Below are 23,103 nucleotides of genomic sequence, written 5' to 3' on the forward strand. Positions count from 1 at the left end.
TTAGACGATATCAAGATACACCCGAATGCCCACCCTTCTCCAGCCCTCCTCACAATAGACGCCGAAAAGGCTTTTCGATAATGTTTCATGGTCCTGGTTGGGGGAGGTGATGGATAGTATGGGCTTCAAAGGGCCTTTCTGTTCCTACCTGTGGAAACTTTACTCTTCCCCACAGGCACGAATCCACACCCCGGGCTTCCTGTCCCCAAGCTTCCCTCTACAAAAAGGGACGAGACAAGGATGCCCTCTATCGCCACTTTTATTCAACCTGGCGATTGAGCCATTAGCACAAAAGCTAGAAGGCAATACCGAGATTAGGGGTATAAAGGTCCAGAAGAAAACCATAAAAACCATGTTATTCGCGGACGATATATTGATAGTGCTCTCCCAACCAAAATCCGACCTACCACGGGTCTTTGCCATGCTGGAAGCCTTTGGAGAACGTTCAGGATTTAAAGTAAACACCACGAAATGCGAACTATTAGACATTTCCCCTCGAGGTAATCATACAAATACAAACATTGGAAACTACCCTGTCAGTGTAGCAAAGACACATATCAAATACCTGGGCATAAACATAGGTAAAAAGCCAGAATCCCTTTATACATTAAACTATCCTCCAATAATAATTAAAATAATAAAAGAACTGAATGGATGGAGTAATCTCCCGCTATCCCTCACGGGCAGATGCCACTTGATCAAAATGGTTAGCTTCCCAAGACTTCTCTACCCACTGCAGACAATCCCTCTCTTACTCCAAAGGCGCGACTTAGCAAAATTACACACAGCATTCACGACCTTCGCGTGGTCACGGAAAAACCACGTATTGCCCTAAAAAAATTAATGCACCCCATAAGCGGAGGAGGACTTAATTTCCCGAACATTCAACTATACAATGTGGCTAGCCTCATGAGGCATTCGATAGATTGGTTACGAAACTCAAATGACTACTCAAACATAGACATAGAAACAGAACTGTTCACTCCATGGAGCTTGAACGCCCTACTACACACAAATTACTCCAATCTTCCAATAGAATGCAAACACTCAATAATGGCAAAAGACACTATAGCAGCCTGGAAAATAATCCGAAAAGCTTTTGGTTTACCGTACAAGCTCTCCAAACACATGGACTTGTGGCAACACCCAGAATTTAAGGAGGGGAGAGAAAATTAAATGTTTGAAATGTGGCAACATAAGGGGATTATGAAAGTCCAACACCTCATCCATCCGGAAAGCCCTAGGTACAAGACCTTTAAAGAAATATGTGAGGAATATAACCTACCTCCGTCCCACTTCCTGTCATTTGCTCAAGTGAGAAACTTCCTCCGAGAAAGGCTAGCGGACATAACAAAGGAAGCGAAAATCAACCCAATAGATACCATGGTAAAGGACTACACATACAAACACTCCATTTCAAAACTTTACACTAAACTTAGAGAGGGAGCGGTGATGAAAAATAATTTCAACCCTAACCTATTCAAAAAATGCGTCAGAGAACTCCAAGACATAGAGTTACCCGAGAAATTGACTGGGAGTTGGTCCTTGGTGAGACAGGCGATATCAAATGAAAGATGGAGGGAAACCTATTTTAGAATAATCCATGGAGCTATATATGGATTTGACAAGCCACAAAACCCAAAAGGTCCGACTAGGATACAAGCGTGCCCTAGGTGTGCTCAACCAAAATCCGACTTCCTACATGGCATATGGCATTGCCCCAAAATTCAAAATTATTGGGCAGACACGCAAAGATTATTCCAAGATATAGGGGGACAGCTCCTTCAACTGACTCCGCAGACGTACATTTTCCAACATTTACCTAACCAGACGAAAAATTCTAAAATGACCCACACTATATTACTGATCAGCAAAAGATGTCTTCTAAACGACTGGCTGTTAGCAAAACCCCCTTGCTCAAAAGACATCATACAACAATTAAAGCACCTTCTAAAAGTAGAAAGGATAGAGATAGAAAGACAAGTAGAATCTCAAGCCCCAAAATTCTTTAAAAAGTGGAAAAGATTTATAGAAAAATTCCTTAACCCTCAAGAAATATACGAATGCATGAACCAATTTACCAACACTTCATGGTACTACATCCAAAAAGACACAAACCAACTGGGATCCCTTGAGATTCGATGATGGGACGCTAATGAGAGACTGAGCGCTGATGAGATCTACCGCAAATAAGTTAAATGTTTATAGATATTTAGGTCTTCATTTTCAAACCAAAATATTAAAACGTTGGGGAATTAGGGGAAGGGGGAGGTCGGGGGAGAAAAAAAAGAAAAAAATGGAAGATATAAGTATGGCCTGAAACTATATACATTGTTACCATTGTACAGGAAAAAAACATGTTAACACCTATAGATGACATCACCATTGTAAATGTATATTTTGAGTTCATGACTTTTGATGACTAACAAATGTTGTACATGTATGATCTTCCTAATTGCCAATAAAAGAGTTTAAAAAAAAAAAAAAATCAAAAACTCACTGACTTCCTATGTAATTTTTGTTGCCAATAGCAATCAATCACAGCGCAGCTTTCACTTGTTATATTGCTGAGGTAAAATGAAAGCTGCGCTGTGATTGGTTGCTATGGGCAACACAGATTTCCTTTTTGACAGCTTCCATAAGAGTAGGTGCTGGGCTCATTTCTGTGTGGTACATAGTGGCTTAGTGCTGGTGTGAAGCTGTGTGGTGGTTGGAGCAGAGGAGGAGGTTGTCTGTGTAGGATATTATTATCTGAGGAGCAGAAGGCCTGTGTAATATATTAGTATTTGAGGAGAAGGAGGTCATCTGTGTAATACATTAGTGTATGATGAGCATTTCGGCATTCACCCCTCCCCCCAGGGGTAGTGAGGCTGTCTTACCCCCCCCCCCCCCCCCAATTTGTCCTCATTGGATGAGTTATATACGTACCAAGTTTGTTTGAACTTGCTCCAGGTGTTGTGATGGTGCACACACACACACACATACATCCTATTTTATATAGAGAGATATTGCCCTCTCCTTCAGTAATATTGTTCAGTTTCTACAAAAGTGAAGCACATACTGTGCAATGTTCATAAATTGTATATAGCTTAGGCTGTGCTTTCTAGACTTCTGTATTTAATACTGGAAATTGCTCTACCACTATTACATAGGAAATAGCAAAAATCACTGCTGAAATGGTTTTTTTAAAGAAAACAATTTCCTTCCGAAATTATGCAAAACTCCATAGAATACCAGAGGAAGGCTAATGTATGTGATGGAAATTTAAAGTATTCTGATTTGCCTAAAATTATTAGTGGGGCACAGAAGAGATCACTAATGGGCTGTGTAATTTTAGTGTGCATTAATGCAGAGTGTAAGCTATCCACATTAGCCGATAGAAATAAAACCATGTACCAGGCGGAAGGCATCAGAGTTCACGAAGATTTAGCTAATCCTGAAAACATTGGAGTGAAAAAATGTAAAACTGCACTCTGAAGATACCTGCATATTAAACCGGATACCATTGAGGAAATTAAAAACACAGACGATTGTAAAAATAGAGTAGCAGCTTAGTGGAGGGTAATTAAAGGGGGTTTCCACTTTTATGTAAATACACCTTAATCATAGTATAATTAAATTTTGGAGCTTCCTAATAAAATGTGTAGTGTATCTTTCATCTGTCTGTGCTCAGACAAGGAGATGGTTTGTCATAAGTCAGAGCTCTGATGCACTGGATTAAAGGGGTTGTCCAGTTGTAGAGCCTCGTGTGGCGCACAGTGGTAAGGCGGCAGGTTCAATCCCCTGTGGTTTAGTAGCTGGCTCAAGGATGACTCAGCCTTCCATCCTTCTGAGGTCAGTAGATGACTGGGGAAGGCAATGGCAAACCGCCCCGCAAAAACAGTCTGCCATGAAAGCATCACGATTTGACATCACCCGAGGAGTCCGTCATGCCTCGGTGCTTGCATCAGGGGACTTTACCTTACCAGTTGTAAACTTCTAATGAGGTTCTCCTCAGAATAGATCATTGTATAGATCAGAATAGAGTAGATTGTCGGGGGTCCGTCATCCAAAACTTCCACCAATCAGCAATTCTCTAGGATGCTGCACTTGTGCAACTAGCTTTTGCAGGAAGCAGACAGCTCCATTCTTACTGCAATGGCCAGGCTTGGTAGTTATTGAGATGAATAAGGTATTTGGCCTGCAATACCAATTCAGACCACTGCAGTGAGAACGCAGCTGCCTACTTCCTGCAGAGGTCAGATATGTGCAACGGTCCAGAAAATTGCTAATCGGTGGGGTTGGATTGTAACAAACCTCTAACAGTCTACTATTGGTGATCTATACTGAGGATATGCTGTCAGTAGTTTGCAGCTGGACAGCATCTCTCAGTTATGCACCTGTGTGAGCTGCACATTTTAGGACAGGTTTTAAGACTCACTATAAATAATGAATGTTTCCATTTATTGGCTATGGGGAGAAAAATCATAGTAATAGTGAAAAATTAAAACACAAAAGGAAAGATTTACTAAGTAAAATATGCCAGAATTTTAGTATGAATTGTGCCCAAAAAGTAGTGTACATGCCTTGTACTACATTTATTACGTATTTTAGACACTTTTTATGCTTCACAAGAAAGTTTTGAAAAGTGTCTAGAAAACAGGGCATGACTAGGAGGAATAAAAAATGTGCCAAATTTATTAGTTGTGTTCTGTATTATTTCTGTGCTAGATACTAGTATAAAGTAAAAGGTGAAAACAGGTGAAAAAAAGTGGCACACAAGTTGTTAGATTGTTTCTATTGAAGCTGTCATGTGAAATTAGCAAGCATAGCTAGCTGTCTCATATTTGAATGGCCACTTTTCTGTATTAGGCCTTGTTCACACAAGCATGGTTTATACGCTGCTACAGCAGCATGTAAACCACGATTCTATAGCAACCAATAGGTTGCTATGGAAGCTTCTCACATAGAGCTTTTTTACCAGCGCAGTATCTGCGCTGGTAAAAAAGACAGGACAGCGAGTGCCAACTCGCCTGCCAGCTCCATGCTGCGGCGCTGTCCATAGTGTTGACCACAGGCTCCTATGGGAGCCGCAGCAGAACTCTGCCCGCAGCATGGACATGTGAACGGAGCAGCTTATTCACCGCAGAATTCCTGCATGTCAGCAGCGTGGTTTACATGCTGCTGTAGCAGCATGTAAACCATGCTCATGTGAAGAAGGCCTTAGAGACATCTTCCTTTTCACAATTGGAGCTTCCCTGTTTGGATATTAGACACGTGATTCCGGAGTGCAGCATAAAATTGAGTACGCTTTCCGTGGATCGGTTTCAATGTGAATCCAAATTAGAATAGGAAAATTGAGCAATGTTTGTGACTTCAAACAATTCCTTGTCATTGGTACTAGACTAGCAGGGAAAGGTATTTCAAAAATGACCAACTTTGTGGGGTTTTATCATACAATAGCATCGATAATATACCAAGAAACTGTGTTATCAAGGAAGAACATGCAGCAAAAGAAGATCCTGTAGACATACAGTAAGTCATCAACGAAAGAGGTCAGAGGAGGACATCAAGCATCATTCTGATGAACAACTGGTGCACAGTCAAGCAAATCGGATTGTGTGTCTGAATGCACAACTCATCATTCCTTGGTATAGTTAGGCTGTAGCAGCATAGAATCAGTTTGAGTGCCATCGCTGTCTAAAAGAAAGAGATAGGCAAGACTCCAGTGGGTAAAAAAGTGCAGAGAATGGATCACTGAGCAGTGGAAAGATGGCACCAGGTCAGATCAATCCAGATATCCGTTGCACCATGCTGATGGGAGGTCAGAATTTGGCGTGAACAGTATGAATTGATGAACCTTTCCTGCCAGCACACTAGTACCTCCATTTAATTTGCTGCAATTGCAGAAAGTAATCAAGAAGCAATCCTGTCCACATGGGTCAATATTCACACAAAACATTTTCAAAGCCTAGAGGACTTTTGCAGGCTAAAGGAGGTTCCAAGTGCTACTAGGTGGGAGTCTAATAAAGGAGTCATTCATTGTGTCCATCCATCCAGACATCTTTAATTATGGTGGGGTAGTTTTTTTTTTCCATTTGATAGCAAGCATCCCTTCCATGTATTAATTTGCTGGAAAAGGTAGTATAAAAGGACGTGCCAAAAATCAGTATTATAAACATCGGTACTTATACTGACCTTTAATTTTGATGGATAGAAAAGCATTGTCATTCAGTGCACAGAACTCATTCTAAAGTGCAGCAACTCTTATTGATAGATGTTGACTTAATGAAAGTTTGTTCTCCGTTATACAAAATCACATATATCTATGAACCCAAATGCTACCTCTGTATATGGCCTAAATATTAATCGACTGTGCTTTGAAATTGGTTTCCTTGTAACTCTACTAATTAAATAAAGGCTACAGATTCCTGTTGTGTTATTACAAATTGTAAATGAATGTCTGCCTGTTCCATTATGTCAAGCACATCAGCAATGAATATGTATTAATATAATAATGATACGCTCATAAATCTCTTCTCTTTTTGGCAAGAATGATGGGAAAATACCACGAGTGAATTCCTTTGGTGGCAACATTATTCAGAAGGGAATCCAAAACAAAAAACACAATTTGCAAATTCTATCTTATATACTTTTTGTTTTTATTATCTTTCTGCTCAAAGTTCTACTTCTAGGATGCATGGGGTTTTGCTGTTGAAGGCTAAACTGCTGATTCCTGCCTCAATAGTGTACTTCCGAACACTGATCTCAAGGGAAGTATCAGGGTGGTTTCACACCTGCAATGGGGGTTCCGGTTTTCTGCTCCATTTGGTGAGCAGGAAAGGGGAATCACCTGCCCGAACGGCTCCATCATTGGACAGAACTGAACAGCGCCAAGCGGACCCCATTGACTATAATGGGATTTGTTTGCTTTCCACTCAGCTGTCCGGCTTTAAGCCAGATGAAAAACTGTGGCATGCGTTTTATTCCGGATCTGCGATGGAACCACCGACCAGAGGTTCCAACGCAGACGTGAAACCATCCTCAGAATGCTTCTGTGAATCAGTCAAACACAGGAAGAACGGAAATCTATGGCAGGAGGAAGAGAAGAAGCAGATTGGTGGAGGCGTGGGGAGCAGCAATAGTTCCACCGGTGCTCACCACCAATCAGCAGTACGTACGGGTGGGAAGGCAAAGAAGAGAGAACTGCTCTCCTAACTGATGGCGGGTTTTTTCACCTGATTTTTTGCACAATCGCACATTAAACTCGCCATCGCATGAACAAACGGCATGTTCGTTCTATAAGACGCACCGACTTTTCCCCCCCACTTTGGGGGACGAAAAGTGCATCTCATAGAGCGGAAAAATACGGTACTTCGAGCTGAATAGGTTTCTATTGCAGAGCAATTCAACATTAACCTCTCAAACGTATTTTTTATCTCAGCTGTAAGGTATTATATATTCTGTTAGAATTTCATATCATATAGTAGTCAAATTGCAGTATTTTCTACACCATCTTTATAATGGCAGTCTATTGTAGAAAGAAAATGTGGAGCTTGTAGCAGAATGGGTTAGCTCTGCCTCTATTTACAGTGTAGACTTTGTAATTCTAGCAGTAAGTTTAATGAAGAGATTATAGTACAGTATATGCTGAAGGTTTATGGCTTAATTAATGAAATATTTGGCTGGCAGTATACACTGAATGATCACTGCATTAGGAACACCTATTTAATAATCGGTTGGTCCACCTTTTTGGGTGATCATGGCTTTCAGACATCAGGAAACAGATTCCACAAGGTGGCAAACATCCTCCATACTCAACTTGACCCATGCCCAAAGCAGCTCCATCTGTTAGTGCACATCTTGTGGATAAGTGGCAGCAAATCTTACAGCCCCTTCCAGCATATCCCAAACATGTTCAATGGGGTTACAATCTGGTGAGTTTCAGGGCCAAAGCAGTGTGTAATTCATGGTTGTGTTCCTCCAACCACTCCCTAGTAATCTGAGCTCAATGACATGGAGCGTTGTCCTGTTCAAAGATGACACTGTGGTCAGGGAAGACTTCCTGAAGATATGGGTGCAGATGGTCAGCTAACGGATCCTTGTAGTGTTCAGTATTCAAGAATTGTGATATGATAACCAACAGTCCTAAGCCACACCAGGAAATTGCACCCTAGACTATACGACCACCACTACTGGGCTGTCGAATCCCAACAATAGGATATGGCTTCATGCTGTTTACATCAGATGCGGACGTGACCATCAATATGCTTCAATAGAAAATGGGACTCATCACTCTTGATGACCTTCTGATATGTGTCCAAGGTCAATTGACATCTTCCCTGGGTCCAATGCAAGGAGCTGTTGATGATGACCCAGGGTCATTAAGGGCGTCCTTGTTGATCTTTGGCTATTGAACTCTAGTCAATGGAAGGCATATTGCATGGTCATTATGCAAATTTGTCTAACCTCCATACTGTTGTACTGCTGGGTCAGTTGGTCCACTGTGGCAGGTCATTGTTGAGATATCAGATGTGTTACCCGACACTTACTACTAGGATCAACCACATGTGGCCTGGCCTGTTGCTGTGTGATCTTATGTCGGATGTCTGTCCATAGTTCAACCAATCTTGGTACACTCTTAATACTGCGGTTAGGGAACAGCCAATATGTGCAACTGTTCCAGAAATACTAGTACCACACCTCTGAGCACCAACAATCTGCCCGCATTCAAAGTCACTCAATTCTCCACTTTTCACTTTGACTGCCAAATATTGCCATCTACTGAGCAAAGGAGAGGTCATCTGATTATCTGAGAGCAGATCATGACACAGCCATCACATAGAACCACATTACTGATCACAAGATGCCACACGCCAGCTGTTTATAATGCAGTCATCGTTCAATGTATATGGAAGCACTCTCTGGTTGGCACTGTACAAGAGTCCATACACTCTACTGAAACTCTGCAATGACTTGAATTCACTTATAATTAATACATTACAATCTGTATACGTGACTGAATATATCCTGTTCTTTATTTTCTTTCCCCAGGTTGGTTACATGAGTTTTCCAGACGTATTGGACTGCCATTTCAGGAAGTAATAAAATTTGAACCATCCTCTAATGGTAGTGCACACTCCAATGGCAGTCATGTGCAAAACCAATCTTTTCCGGATATAATTGGTGGACCTTCTCTCCGGAGTTCTTATATCACGTCTTTATATTTTGCACTCAGCAGCCTTACTAGTGTAGGATTTGGGAATGTGTCTGCCAACACAGATGCTGAAAAGATCTTTTCTATTTGCACCATGCTGATTGGAGGTAAGATGAGATCCTACTCACAGTGTATTGGAAATCAGAATATAGAAACCTGAAACCTTGAAACTAGAGATTAGCGAGCATACTCGCTAAGGGCAATTACTCGATCGAGTATTGCCTTTAGCGACTACCTGCCAGCTGGGAAGACAATATTCAGCTGCCGGCGGTGGCGGAGAGCGGGGATGAACGGAGGGAAGATCTCTCTCTCCCTCTCCCCCCCCCCTTGCTCCCCACTGCTCACTGCCGCAACTCACCTCTCACCTGCGCCGGCAGCTGAACCTTTTCTTCCGTGCGGGGAGATACTCGCTAAGGGCATTGCTCGATCGAGTAATTGTCCTTAGCAAGTATGTTCGCTCATCTCTACTTGAAACACATTTTATGCTCCTTATTAAATGAATTTTAAAAAATTTCCATATTGCACCATGATCACCATTTTTTGGAGTCGTGGTGCCTTGAGCCATTTTGCTGTTTCTTTCACTTCCACCGTGTACTCCTTGACCTGTCTTGCACAGGTATACGTCTGGCCAGCAGCACCTCCCATGTACATTTGTACCACTATCCACCAATGAATGTTGTATATCGAACCATGGGGTAGCTCCACCACTCTTTTGTCACCAACTCAAGTCAAGACTTACATATAACATCAAACAGAGTTCAGACTAGACTCAGGTACTGGAAAGACTAAAGCATCAGACATCCCATCTGATGGTATTCAGACTAGACACAGTTCAGACAAAGTTTAGGCATCAGACATTCTACCTGTCAGTGTTCAAACAAGGCACAAACATAGGACAAAACACAAACAGACAGCATGCATGATCAAACCACAATAAAATGAGGAGAATAACCGGCGCCCTCTCAGAGGAGGTGCCAGACTATAGGTGCACAGAAAAATTGTGATAGGCGGGCTGGACAATGTGCCTCACAGCCAGCCTAATCGACAAACACCTGCAGAGTTGTGCTCCTGTCTATGCAGAGCACTGCAATAACCAGAAACCCAAAACACCTATAATTGTTAGAAATCTTCCAATTGTTTGACATAACTATTGTAGATATGTGTGTGAATCCACTGATTTTTAATCTACATACTCTCTAAAAGCATCGCAGCAGCATTATCTAGGTAGGTGGAACATCAAACAATTGTCAGACAGAATATTATAAAAGAAAGTAGCATTAAAGGGGTTGATCCACAGAGGACATTTATCACCTACCCAAAAGATATGTGATAAACGTCTGGTTCTTGGGGGCTCCACCAATCATTATCCTCTTTAGAATATCTGTCCCTATTTTCAGCATATCACATGTTACATAGGCCTATATACATGATGCAGCTTCTCTGTTCTGCGCTCAACTGTCCTATAACCACAGGTTACACTATACCTATGCTATATATGGCTAGGTCATGTGATATCGTCCAATGAAACTGCTGCCTATATGCAAAATAGGGACATATTTGGTGACATCAGCAAAGCACTCCTGATTGGCTGCACGCTAACCTCTGCAGCAGCCATTATTGGAAATTTGATTTTCCTGTAATTTTCTCCAAAAATTGGTTTGGACTAAACTGATTTGATTTTGCAAAAATCAGGTTGAGTTTGTTCCCAAGACAATCAAGATGAGCAACACTACTGACAGCTGTTACCTATAAGAAACAGCTGATGCCCACATCATATTGGGTGTGACTGGCTCCCATTCCTTCTCCATATAAACCCCAAAAGCATAGTAACTGTAAATCTTGTGTCGTTAATGGGTTAAAGTGGGACTCAGGCTGGGTACACATGGGCGGATTTGCATTGCAGAATCCGGAGCGGGCATCCACCTTAGGATTCCGCAGCAAATACCACCCATAGTCTGCTATATAAAAACACTTTGTCCTCTACATGAGCGGAAATCAATTGCGATTTTCCGCTTGCGGAGGAAAAATCGCAGCAAGCTCTACTCCTGTGCGAAATATGCACATGCGGCTTCCATTAAAATCAATGGAAGCCGTCCAACCTGTGGCCCTTCTGCAATAACATTGCAGAAAGGTCACAGATTCCGCGTCATCCCCTAGCGACGACGCGGGAAAAGCCGGGATTTAAAAAAACAAACTGTACTGCACATTTCCGATGGCTCGTTGTGCGGACCATCTGCAGTACCGATAAAAAAGAAGAAAAGCAGGTACACACAGATGCCAGCTGGGCACAGGGTCACATGCCACTGCGGGCTCCCTTATGCAGAATCCGACCCGGTTGTGTGCAGCCTCCTGTACATACAGTAAATCAACCATGGTCAAAAATTTATTGGACTGAAAGGGCTCTTCTTTGTTATTTATTGTATATAGCTTTGGGTCCCATGAGCCCCAAACTATATAAGATAAATATACTCATTGCAGCAACTTTTTGGCACAACGGCACCTCAGCATCTCACAGGTGACATCACTGGGCCAGAAGGCCAGGTGACACCCCATCAACCTGTCAAGTGGCCCCAGCAGACTCACCGATGCTGTCCCTATCAGACCTTTTATTGGCGGCAGCAGTGACATGGATTGTTGACCCACGCCACCGCTGCAGCACTCTTAAGCAGAAGATCGGAGGTCCATGAGCGCATGGCAGTGGGAGGTGAGTATTGTGTCCATGTTTTTCCTTACACTGCACCCCCCCCCCCTCCTCCTCAACTGCCACCAATTACTTTGGAAAACCCCTTTAATCTGACAATATTATTCATCTATCTGACCTAGTTTCCTTTCTCTTTACTTTTGTGATATTTCTTCAACTTGGGTCTAAACTTCAAAATAATGTAACTTTGACTCTTAGCCATAAAAGTTCTTATATCATAAAATGCTAAGAAATATCAACGGGCTACTGTGATTTTTGTGTTCCTATTTCAGAACAATTCATCAAGAACATTAATGTTCTTTCACTTGTCACAATATCGGCAAGCACTTCATGGAATATCTTTTCATTGTAACCTTCCACAGTGAATAACAGTTCAGAACCTGACTATGGTTTCCAATCTGCAATTTAGAGAGCTTTAAATCCTATTGTATATGAGAAAAGGTAGACATTGTTCCGTCAGAGCTTGCAGCAATCTGAGCTCCCGCTATTGGAAATTCAGAGGTCCATAATGTTTTGAAACAATGGAGGTGTTTACATTGTATTCTCCTAAAGTGTTTGTAGGCATCACAAAAGAAACATCTCTGGTTTCTGCTGTTATTTTACTCGGTAGGAATTCTTAGATGTTTTGATAGAACATACATAATTGCTTCATTAGTATGTAAAATGGAGATCAGTGCAATATTCTCTGTTTAGCCCTTGCAGGTGTCTCCAGCGAAGTACTCCATGGTAATTACAAGTAAAAGCAGCACTAGAAAGGCAACCTCTTATACAATGGAATAAGGATATGCTGATAGATAGAGAGATATGAGATTGATAGAGAGATATGAGATTGATAGATATGAGGATGGATAGATATGTGATAGATAGATATTAGATATGAGATAGATAGATAGATAGATAGATATGAGATAGATAGATATGAGATAGATAGATAGATAGATAGATAGATAGATAGATAGATAGATAGATAGATAGATAGATAGATAGATATGAGATAGATATGAGATAGATAGATATGAGAAATAGATATACAATGGATATGAGATAGAGAGATAAAGATGATAGATATTAGATAGATATTAGATAGATAGATAAATAGATAGATATACAATGGATATGAGATGGAGAGATAAAGATGATAGATATTAGATAGATAGATATGAGATTGATAGATAGATATGAGATTGATAGATTAATGGATATTAGCTAGATACTAGTTACTGTAGATATAGATAGATGTGAGATAGATATGAGATGGATAGATATGAGATGGATAGATATGAGATTGATAGATATGAGATTGATAGATTAATGGATATTAGATAGATACTAGATACTGTAGATATAGATAGATGCGAGTTAGATAAATTGATGTGAGATAGATTAATTGTTATGAGATAGATAGATACTAGATACTGTAGATATAGATGTATAGATAGATGTGAGATAGATAGATAAATGGATACATAGTTCAATATATACAGTATCTATATCTAGATACTGTAGAGATATATATTGTAGGGAGGGATGGTTGGATGGATGGATAGATTGATTGATAGATATGAAATTGACAGATTAACCCCTTGAGTGGCACGCCCGGAAATTTTCCGGGATGAGCTCCACTGCTCATAGCGACATAGCCCGGAAGATTTCCGGGCTATGTATCACTATGGGAGCTGCAGAGCACAATGCCACAAGCTGTGACAGTGTGCTCTGCCTGCACAGACCCACAGAGAACAAAGCAAGGGCTTTGAAAAACCAGCAGAAGATATTGCCGATATGTCGGCAACCTCCTGCTTTGTTTACAGGTTGCCATAGAGACCATTGGCTTGTCAGAAGCAAGCCGATAGTCTCTGTGGCAGGGAGAGCTGGTACTCGTGGTCAGAGGACAGCTAGGTACTAGCTCTTACAGCAGAGATCAGAGAAAACCTCCGATCTCTGCTGTGTTAACCCTCTACATGCTGCAGTCTATGTGACTGCAGCATGTAAAGGGCTGTCACCATCGGACCCCCGGAATGTGATCAGGGGTCCTGATGGGTCCCTGTGGAAGTCCCCTAAAGGGACAAAAAAAAAATTTTAAAAAAAAAAAAGTTTAAAAATGATAAAAAAATTATAAAAACACTTCTCTCCCTTTACTTTGTAAAAAAATCAAAAATACAATCACACATGTGGTATCCATGCGTCGTAATGACCCAGAGAAGGAAGTTAATACATTATTTAACCCCTAAATGACATGGCTCCTTTTTTTCTTTTTTCCCCATTTCTTTTTTTCCTCCCTCCTGTTTAAAAAATCACAACTTGTCCCGCAAAAAACAAGCCCTCATATGGCCATGTCAATGGAAAAATGAAAAAGTTATGGCTCTTGAGACGCAACTGCAAAATTAGTTGAAATTCAATGATTAGACCATTTTAAAAAACCTGCCCTGGTGAGCACGACAGGGTGGTAGGAAACCCACCACTCAAGGGGTTAATGGATATTAAATAGATACTAGATACCGTAGATATAGATAGATGTGAGATAGATAGAATAATTGATGATAGATAGATAGATACTAGTAGATATAGATGGATGTGAGATAGATAAATGGATACATAGTTCAATAGATACAGTATCTATATCTAGATACTGTAGATATAGCCAGATACTGATATAGATAGATAGGTAGATAGATATGAGATTGATAGATTAATGGATATTAGATAGATACTAGATACTGTGGAAATTGATAGATAGATGTAAGATAGATAGATGAATGGTTACATAGATCAATAGATAGACAGTATTTATATCTAGATACTGTAGATATAGACAGATAACATTATTTTTTCTGGTCTATTTTATGTACTTGGTGGTTCTGCTTCTCCGTAGTTTCAGTGCTCTTCTGAGTAATTAAACAGAAATAGGAAATTATTGAGGCAATTATTATGTAATATTCCAAAAATCCTTATCTTGTATTCACAAGACTGTTGAGTCCAGCAGTTAATAAAAATATAGTCACATAATATAAATTATATGTATATTAATGGAATAATAAAAGTTAATTTAAAAAGCATATATAGCTGCATGCCTCTTCGGATCTATTTCATTATGCCTGAGGAAGAACTCTGAGAGGTTTGAAAGCTTGCATTAACATCATGTATTTTTGTTAGCCATTAAAAGGTATCATATCTATAAGATTACTTGGTTTCTCTTGGAGGGAACAATCACATTTTAAAAGCAAGGCATGAAAAGACCAAAATAACATGTAAAATGATAACCCCAATTTTCTTTTAATTGTCAGTGAGTCTCCAGTAGGTTGGGCTGCTTAGTATTGTTGACTCTTCATTTATTCATTTAGCTCTACATTAATTCATTTATACCTTGGTCTTTTGTTCAGCCCTCATGCATGCAGTTGTATTTGGTAATGTGACTGCCATCATTCAGAGGATGTACTCTCGTCGTTCCCTCTACCATACCCGTACTAAGGACCTGAAGGACTTTATACGAGTTCATCGTATGCCCAAGCCACTCAAGCAAAGGATGCTGGAATGTTTCCAGACTACATGGTCAGTCAACAATGGCATTGATGCCAATGAGGTATGTGAAATGAATGGGGGGGAACTATTTATTAGCACAACATGAGTAATGCCACAGTTAGTATTTGCCAATGAAATGTTAGTGGCTGTCAGCTTCTTCTTTATGTCCCATCACAGTGTTTGATAGCTGAGATGGGAAACCATGCATTTTCCAACCACTTGTCAGGTGTTACGGAAACAACTAAAGCAGCAGCCTTATGCTGTTTCCATAACTCCCATTGAAGTGATTGGGAGTTACAGAAATGGCATAGCTCAAAGCACTATACTGTTTCCATAACACGGACATTATGTAATAGGCTGTGTAATGCTGTTTCCCTAACTCCCATTCACTTCAATGTGCTGTGCTAGCACTAATACAGTAGTAAAATAAAATAATAACATAAAACCTAAGCAAAAATTATACATGACCACTTGCGTAGACAGCCATGGGTGGTTTCACATCGGCGTCGGAACCTCTGATCGGACATTCTATCTCAGATGCAGCTGAGAATACCGGAACAGACAGCGCTGCATTCAGCGCTTTTTCTTCTATCCATGAGCCGAGCAGCTAGACAGAAAGCGGCTAGACCCCATTAAAGTCAATGGGGTCTGTGCGGTGCTGTTCACCAGCGGGAGGGGATTCTTCTTTTCTGCTCCTTGATTGGAGCAGGATAGCAGATTCTCCAGCGCAGATGTGGAACCACCCTAAGGTAGTTCCTCACTAGAGATGAGTGAGCATACTCGCTAAGGGCAATTACTCAAGTGAGCATTGTCCTTAGCGAGTACCTGCCCGCTTGGAAGAAAAGATTCAGGTGCCGGCAGAGGGCGGGGGGAGCGGCGGGGGAGAGCGGGGGGGGGGGAACGGAGGGGAGATCTCTCTCCCCGCACCACCCCCCCCACTCCCACTGCACACTCCCGCAACTCACCACTCACCCGCGCTGGCAGCCGAACCTTTTCTTCCGAGCGGGCAGGTACTCGCTAAGGACAATGCTCGATCGAGTAATTGCCCATAGCGAGTATGCTCGCTCATCACTATTCCTCACCATAGATCAGAGTTCTCTAAGCAAAATGATAAAGTAGTCATGATACCATGAAACAAATGATACATTATAAAAGCACCACCAAAAACATTTAAGCTACAATATTGTGGACTGCGGATGAAAATAAAGATGGTAGGTATTGATCCTGCTCCCTCATATTACCTTGGCTGGCAGCCTTTTTCCTGCATAAAACATTAATTTAGTACAATATTAACTGAATAAAATAGTTGTATATTACCAGCTCATGTGTTTGGCCTAAATCAGGAAACACATAAAAAATGCACCAAAAAACCATCAAATCAGCAAGGAATGCAAGTATCAAGTTGGCCACAAACACGAGCAACGGACGCTATTATCCAACATGTCAACTACATTAGACTTGTCTGTCAACGATGTTCTTAGTGTCAGGAACCTGCCAGGTACTATTCTGTCCTCTGAACTAATATCCTTATTGGCTAAGAGGTTAAATTATGTCCCCAACACTCATTTCGATTGTTACCAAACTTTGAGGGCTGTGATCAAATTCATACATCATTTTTTCAATCCTAATGGAAATTTCGATTCAAGTTCTGTTGGACCCCCTGAGGATCCTTTGGGATGTCAGCGTCTTGGATTCATCATTCGCTGATCAGACAATGATCATGTCCCTTTCACTACTTACCGACAGTTTCACCTGATAACCAATTAGTTGTCACCTCCACTAGTAAACATGCCAGGGTTCCCAACCTGTTAGTTTAACCTATTCATTCAATCTCGTGCTCCAATTATAGACTCTTCCCAACATAAACTAGAAGAGGAATTGTATAACTTGCAGTGAGGGGAAGATAATTTACCCTGTAATCAGAGGATGGCTTTACAGGAACTCCATAATAACCAAAATATAATGGTTCACCTGTCCGATAAAGGGGGGCAAGTTGTATTCTGATCAAGAGTCTATATGTTAAAGAGATCAAACACAAGTTGCATGATGAATCTATATACTGCACACTGCCCAGTTACCCTACAGAACACATTAGAAGCTCCTTTAAATGCTAATTGGAGGAAGGGATTTCTCTTAAAGGGAACCGGTCATCCCTTTTATGTGCATAAAACTGGCTATACTGGTAAAACAATGAAGTATCATACTTTACAAACTGTATTTTGCTATTTTTTTCATCAAGTCCTAACTTAAAAAAGATTGTATTAACTTTTCTTGTGCGGCATGCAAATTCACAGCGAGTGGTTCAGTGCACAGACCGGCTTCTGTCTGGTATTGCAGCTCAGCTCCCATTCACTAAAACGGAGCTGAGCTGCAATACCACAAACAACCCTATGGACAAGTATGGTACTGTGTTTGGAAGAAAGCAGTCATGTTTTTCTAACCTTGGACAACCCCTTTAGGTGGAGGGACAGGCAAAAAAAGTTCTTAAGCGGGTTGTACAAAGATTACATGTAATCACCAATCCTATCTCGAGAATGGGTGTCTACAGTCCTCCTCACCGCTGGGTTAGTACGCTTAGCTCAGTGAGAAGGAAACTGAAGAGAGCACTGGTGGCACTAATGCTATATTCACTTTCAATGATACAGTCAAGCATTTAGATATTTCCATTAGCCCCATTGAAAATTAATGGAACAACAACCCTGCATGTTCTCAAGATCGGTAGGGGTTTCAGTGATGAGACCCCCACCAGTCAGTAAGTTATAACTTGTAATCCTGGTACAATCCCTTTAACAACAGAAACTTTCTAGATCCTGGACTCAAGAAATTTACCGTCAGATCTGACCTTATGTATTTTTATTGATTTCTTTTAATTATTTATCTGACAAGTTTCTTTCAAGTATTTCTGTGCTACTGTTATGATTTTCAAAATGTTATCACAGAATGTAAATTCTGCTTATTGATTTGGGTGGTCATGTGACCATTTGAATTTGTCTATTCCAGGTTTTTGCAGTAACTTCACTCTTGTATAACTGTGTGCCATGTGATGGCCTTCAGTATGCCATGAGTAAAGACTCACGTTAGTCTGAAATACATAGATGATTTACTTTTTATTGGGCTGTGACATTTTAATCCTAGATTATGACACATTTTGGACTTTTATCTTCCATTGGTGCTGGAGATGTCTTCTTTATGGTCCTTCAAGCAAGTTTGTTCCTCACCGTAGATAAGACTTATCGAAGCACATTGATACAGTAATCACGGTACCATAAAACAATTAATTTAAAAACGCCACCAGAAACATCTGAACTGCAATATTTTGGTCTACTGTTGAAAACAAAGATGGTGGGTCAAGCTCTAGATATTGGTCCTGCTCTTTCATATGACCTTGGCTGGCAGCCTGTTTTATTTTTTGCATACTATTGTAATAAATTCATGTTGTAACAGAATAGAAATAGTTGTCTATCAGAGACTTGTTTGATCTTCATAAAGACTTTCTCATAGCTTCAAAATTCCAACTGTGCGCTTCAAGCACATTTTGAAATACGTCCCACTGGCCAGGTCATTTCTGGTATCTTCTGGACTAGATGAGGTCAGATCGGATCATTGGAGACTTCATTTTTTTACCCAGGATGAATCCTATTCTTGTTAACAGAAGACTCCTATTGTCAGATAAGAAGAAAAGCCTTTTACACTGAGGCCATGTAATTCCACCGCGTGCATTCAAGATGACACAATAGCTTCTTCAATTGCCGGAGGCCGAATGTATCAGTGGAGATCCCAGTACAATAGAAACAACCATTGTCATTCTCTCAAAACATAGTCATGCAGAGCAGTGTGCACTGGCAGTCACTCTTGTATTAGATATAATTGTCCCAAAGAGACTTATCGACCTGTCACATCTCATTATTTCTTGAATTTAGACTTAAACTGATTCTCTGACATGTTGTTTATGGGCTTTACAGCTTTTCGGCATCAGATATAAAGGAACATATCGCGGTTTGGGTAATATTCATTGTTTTTTCTCCTTGGCACTGTATTATACTGAATATATATTTGCGTTTGGTGTAATTGTCTTTGTTTTATGAGTGTATTGATTCTATCATTGGCGTTGTATGCATTGTACACCTGCTTCCCATCTCTAACACCCCTCTCTGTTCTCCCATTTAGCTTCTTAGGGATTTTCCTGATGAACTAAGAGCTGATATAGCCATGCATCTTAACAAGGAGATCCTCCAGCTGCCAATATTCGAGTCTGCCAGTCGGGGCTGCCTGCGTTCTCTGTCTCTCAGCATTAAAACCTCTTTTTGCGCCCCAGGAGAATATCTAATCAGGCAAGGGGATGCTTTACAAGCCATATATTTTGTTTGTTCTGGATCGATGGAGGTGCTGAAAGACAATACTGTTCTTGCCATCTTAGGTGGGTTTTCATAGGACATTGAGGAATTCTTTCTTGCTAAAACCAACTATTGGCCATACACTGGACAGGAAAGAATGCTAAAACTCATAGGGATGAATCACAAAGTATTATGCATAAACATTGAATTGGGGATGAGTGTATTTTACAGAAAGTATTAGGCAAATCCATTAACATCAGTTTTATAACGTACTGTATTATTAATGAAACTGACCTGAAAGTAAAGCAGACATTCTGCCAGCCAACTAGAAGTTGTTATATAGGGTATAGTCAAAAAGACTGAACCGGCGCTATATCTCAATACTGGTGTCCTATATTGCAATAACAATAGTGTGCTTGAATAGAAAGGTATGGATGTGCTACATGATGGAATCCACTTTCCGCGTCTGTCTAAGTCTCGTGTGCCCGCTGCTATGATTAAAGTGAGGAAAGCCTACTCAAAATGGCCTCCATCTGCTAGGAAAGAGGAAGATCATCCATGAAGTCATGCACCATCATCTGCAGGATACTCAGGTACCGATCCACGTTGAGAGTCCCTAGAATGAAGACAGGTCCACCAATGGCTTCATGCATGTATCATAGCAGAAGTTGGCCACTTTGAGAATGCTTTTTTTATTACTTGAGTCATAGCAGCGGTCCCACAGGACTTAAAAAGACACGGAAAATGGATTACCACTTCTCAAAAGCTACTCTTCAACTTTACAATTAGGTTTTACTCCTTCTTACAGAGGATACAACACAAAATTGAAATCTATGTTCTGGGACCCCCATTTGTTTGCGTCATACCAATGTGTAGCGTATCCATGTCTTTCTATTCAAAGTCCACTATTGTTATTTCAATATAGGACACCAGCACTGAGATATATCGCTCTATCGGTCTTTTTCTATAACAGACTGCATTCCATTAGAAAACTGCAGTAGCAAGTGACAGTCTATACTATAGCTTACTCATGGTTACAATATACAGAATCTGAAATTTCCACAGCCATCCTGCTTTATATATTTGTAACCCTTCTGTTGTAATAGGGGTTAAACAGATGGGTGTGATTTAGTCCCGTTATGCAGTCATGATAATCACGGCCGCATAATGGGATGAAACACAATCATTTATTTTAATGGGTTTGTTTTTACTATCAGGATTCTCGCCCAATAATAGGACGGGCAAGAAAAGATAGGGCTGGACCTATCTTTTCCCTTTTTTTTCAAACTTGTGCGCAGCAGCGCAGTTTGAATGGTCTGAGAGAAAAAAAACTGTTAGGCTGGGTTCACACAGGGCGGATTCCCGTCGGAAATCTCACGGTTTGGCCGCAGCAAAAAACGCGAGATTTCCGCCAGGAGAACCGCCGCAGTTTGGGCCGCAGCGGCTTTGAAGCGGCCCGGCCTCTTGCTTTTCCGTTGCGGCCGGCGCTCCCATAGAGGAGAGCGCGGCCGCGACGAAAATAAACAAAAAAAAAAAGTAAATAGACATGCTGCATCTTCTGAAACCGCGGCTGCGGCCGCCGCAGCTGCGGTTTCAGCCAGACTTACCGCAGCGGATTGGCCGTCCTGCGTGGATGAGGTTTCTGAGAAATCTAGTCCACATGGCTGGCTAATCCCGAGATTAGCGGCCGCGGGCGGATCTGCTGCGGCAAAACCGCGGCAAATCCGCCCTGTGTGAACCCAGCCTTAATGCGCAACTATGTTCCATAGCAGCAAGCATGGTTGTGCATATGCCCATCTGAAGAAGCCCTAAGAGTAATTTAAGAAAAAAATGCTTATTGGCACATTGAATACAGCATTCTGAGTTCCGCTACATACTCAGTTCAACTAAGATATAAAGCAGTGCATTTAATTCCCATTTCCACACTGTTCATGTTGGAAGCTACAGCTGCTTTTCTCAACATGAGGATGAGGGGGACGGGTTGGGGTGGGGGGGCTAGCTTTTGGTGTCTTTTTCTAACCTCCGTGTTCTCCAGGAAACCTTGTGCAAGCTATAATACAAATATAAACTGGATCTGCATATTTCTATTTTGTTACAAGGTTTGACAGGGAAGGGAGGAATGAAACACAGCATTTGGAAAGTAGGGCCTGAAGGTCTAATAATGGACATTTTGCTCATGTTGGATTATGATTGACTAATATAACATGAGTGACGAGTCAGGAGGCTGTGAAGTGCTTGGGACACAAGGAGAGAAGAATGACCAAGTATACCAAGAGCAATGGGAATAATTATGTACAAAATGCAAAAAAGAGCTCCCCTGTAGGCTTAGAAAAATGTCCCACAAGGAATATGGTGCTTTAGTGCCCAAAGGTGTTTTTAGGGCAATATGCCATGGAAGGTGCTGCCAACTGGTATAGATGCCATAGCTAAAAGCAGCGAGTGTGAAATGAGTCAGACAAAAAAACACAGTGACCATGCAAACATCTGCGCACAAACAAGTTCAAAGACCAGGAGTAATAGCCTGACTTCTCTTTATTAAATATCAAAACCAGTAAAAAAAAAAACACAAGCGCATCCTCCTGTATCGCCTCTTTCTTTGCTCTTGGGAACACACCAAACAGGAAGATCTGCTGCAGCTGTGTTTCCCACTGGAGAAGTAATTTTTTTGCTGGTTTTGAACTTTAATAAAGAGAAGTCTGGTTAATATTCCCAATCTTTGAACTCGTTTATGAGAAGAAGGTTGCGCTGTCTCTGGTCTTTTTCCTTTGCCTCTATGTCTGATGGGAATAATTATGTCATGGATATGACAGTAAGAGCTGTGAAAGTCACCATCAAAGAGGACCTGCCATATAAAGTTAGTGGAGATGGCTGCATTGCTCTGCTGACGTGGACCAGGGACTCATCATGGACGCTTCTTTTTTCATTCTTCGTAGACCAGCTTCTGAGGTTGTGTGAGTCTATTAAGTGGGTGGACAGTCCTCACTGTCAATAGGTGACATCAAACTGACTACATAATATGGCTTTTATCTTTAACCGATTAGTCGTGACAGACTCGCGGACACTTTATGGATCAGCCTTCTCCACCAGTTCAATAATTTGTATGTTGGTGTTGACTTTGATAGTATCAAGCCAGCGCATTCTTTGGTGGCCAGGTCTTCTTTTGCCGCTGACCACTCCACACATTATCGGTTTTTCTAATGAATTAGCTTGCATTATTTTGCCACATATGAGAGCCTCTGTTTTGTAATTTTGCCTTCCAATGAAAACTTTGGTTTGATGCGATCCAGGACTTGTTATATTCTTGATCTTGGCAGTCCAAAGAATTCATAGGAGTTTCCTCCAGCACCAAAGGTTTA

General features: G+C 41.0%; 1 protein-coding gene across 1 annotated transcript in view; it reads left to right on the top strand.

Annotated features, from left to right (window-relative positions):
* Nucleotides 1-23,103, top strand: part of LOC136576410 (potassium voltage-gated channel subfamily H member 8-like) — a 463,162-nt gene that overhangs the window by 385,692 nt on the left and 54,367 nt on the right. The window contains exons 8-10 of the mRNA XM_066575676.1: nucleotides 9,034-9,303; nucleotides 15,275-15,474; nucleotides 19,581-19,830. Coding sequence (XP_066431773.1) covers nucleotides 9,034-9,303; nucleotides 15,275-15,474; nucleotides 19,581-19,830 — 720 coding nt within the window. The remainder of the gene's footprint in view (nucleotides 1-9,033; nucleotides 9,304-15,274; nucleotides 15,475-19,580; nucleotides 19,831-23,103) is intronic.

Source organism: Eleutherodactylus coqui, chromosome 8, assembly GCF_035609145.1.
Source record: "Eleutherodactylus coqui strain aEleCoq1 chromosome 8, aEleCoq1.hap1, whole genome shotgun sequence".
Taxonomy (NCBI): Eukaryota; Metazoa; Chordata; class Amphibia; order Anura; family Eleutherodactylidae; genus Eleutherodactylus; species Eleutherodactylus coqui.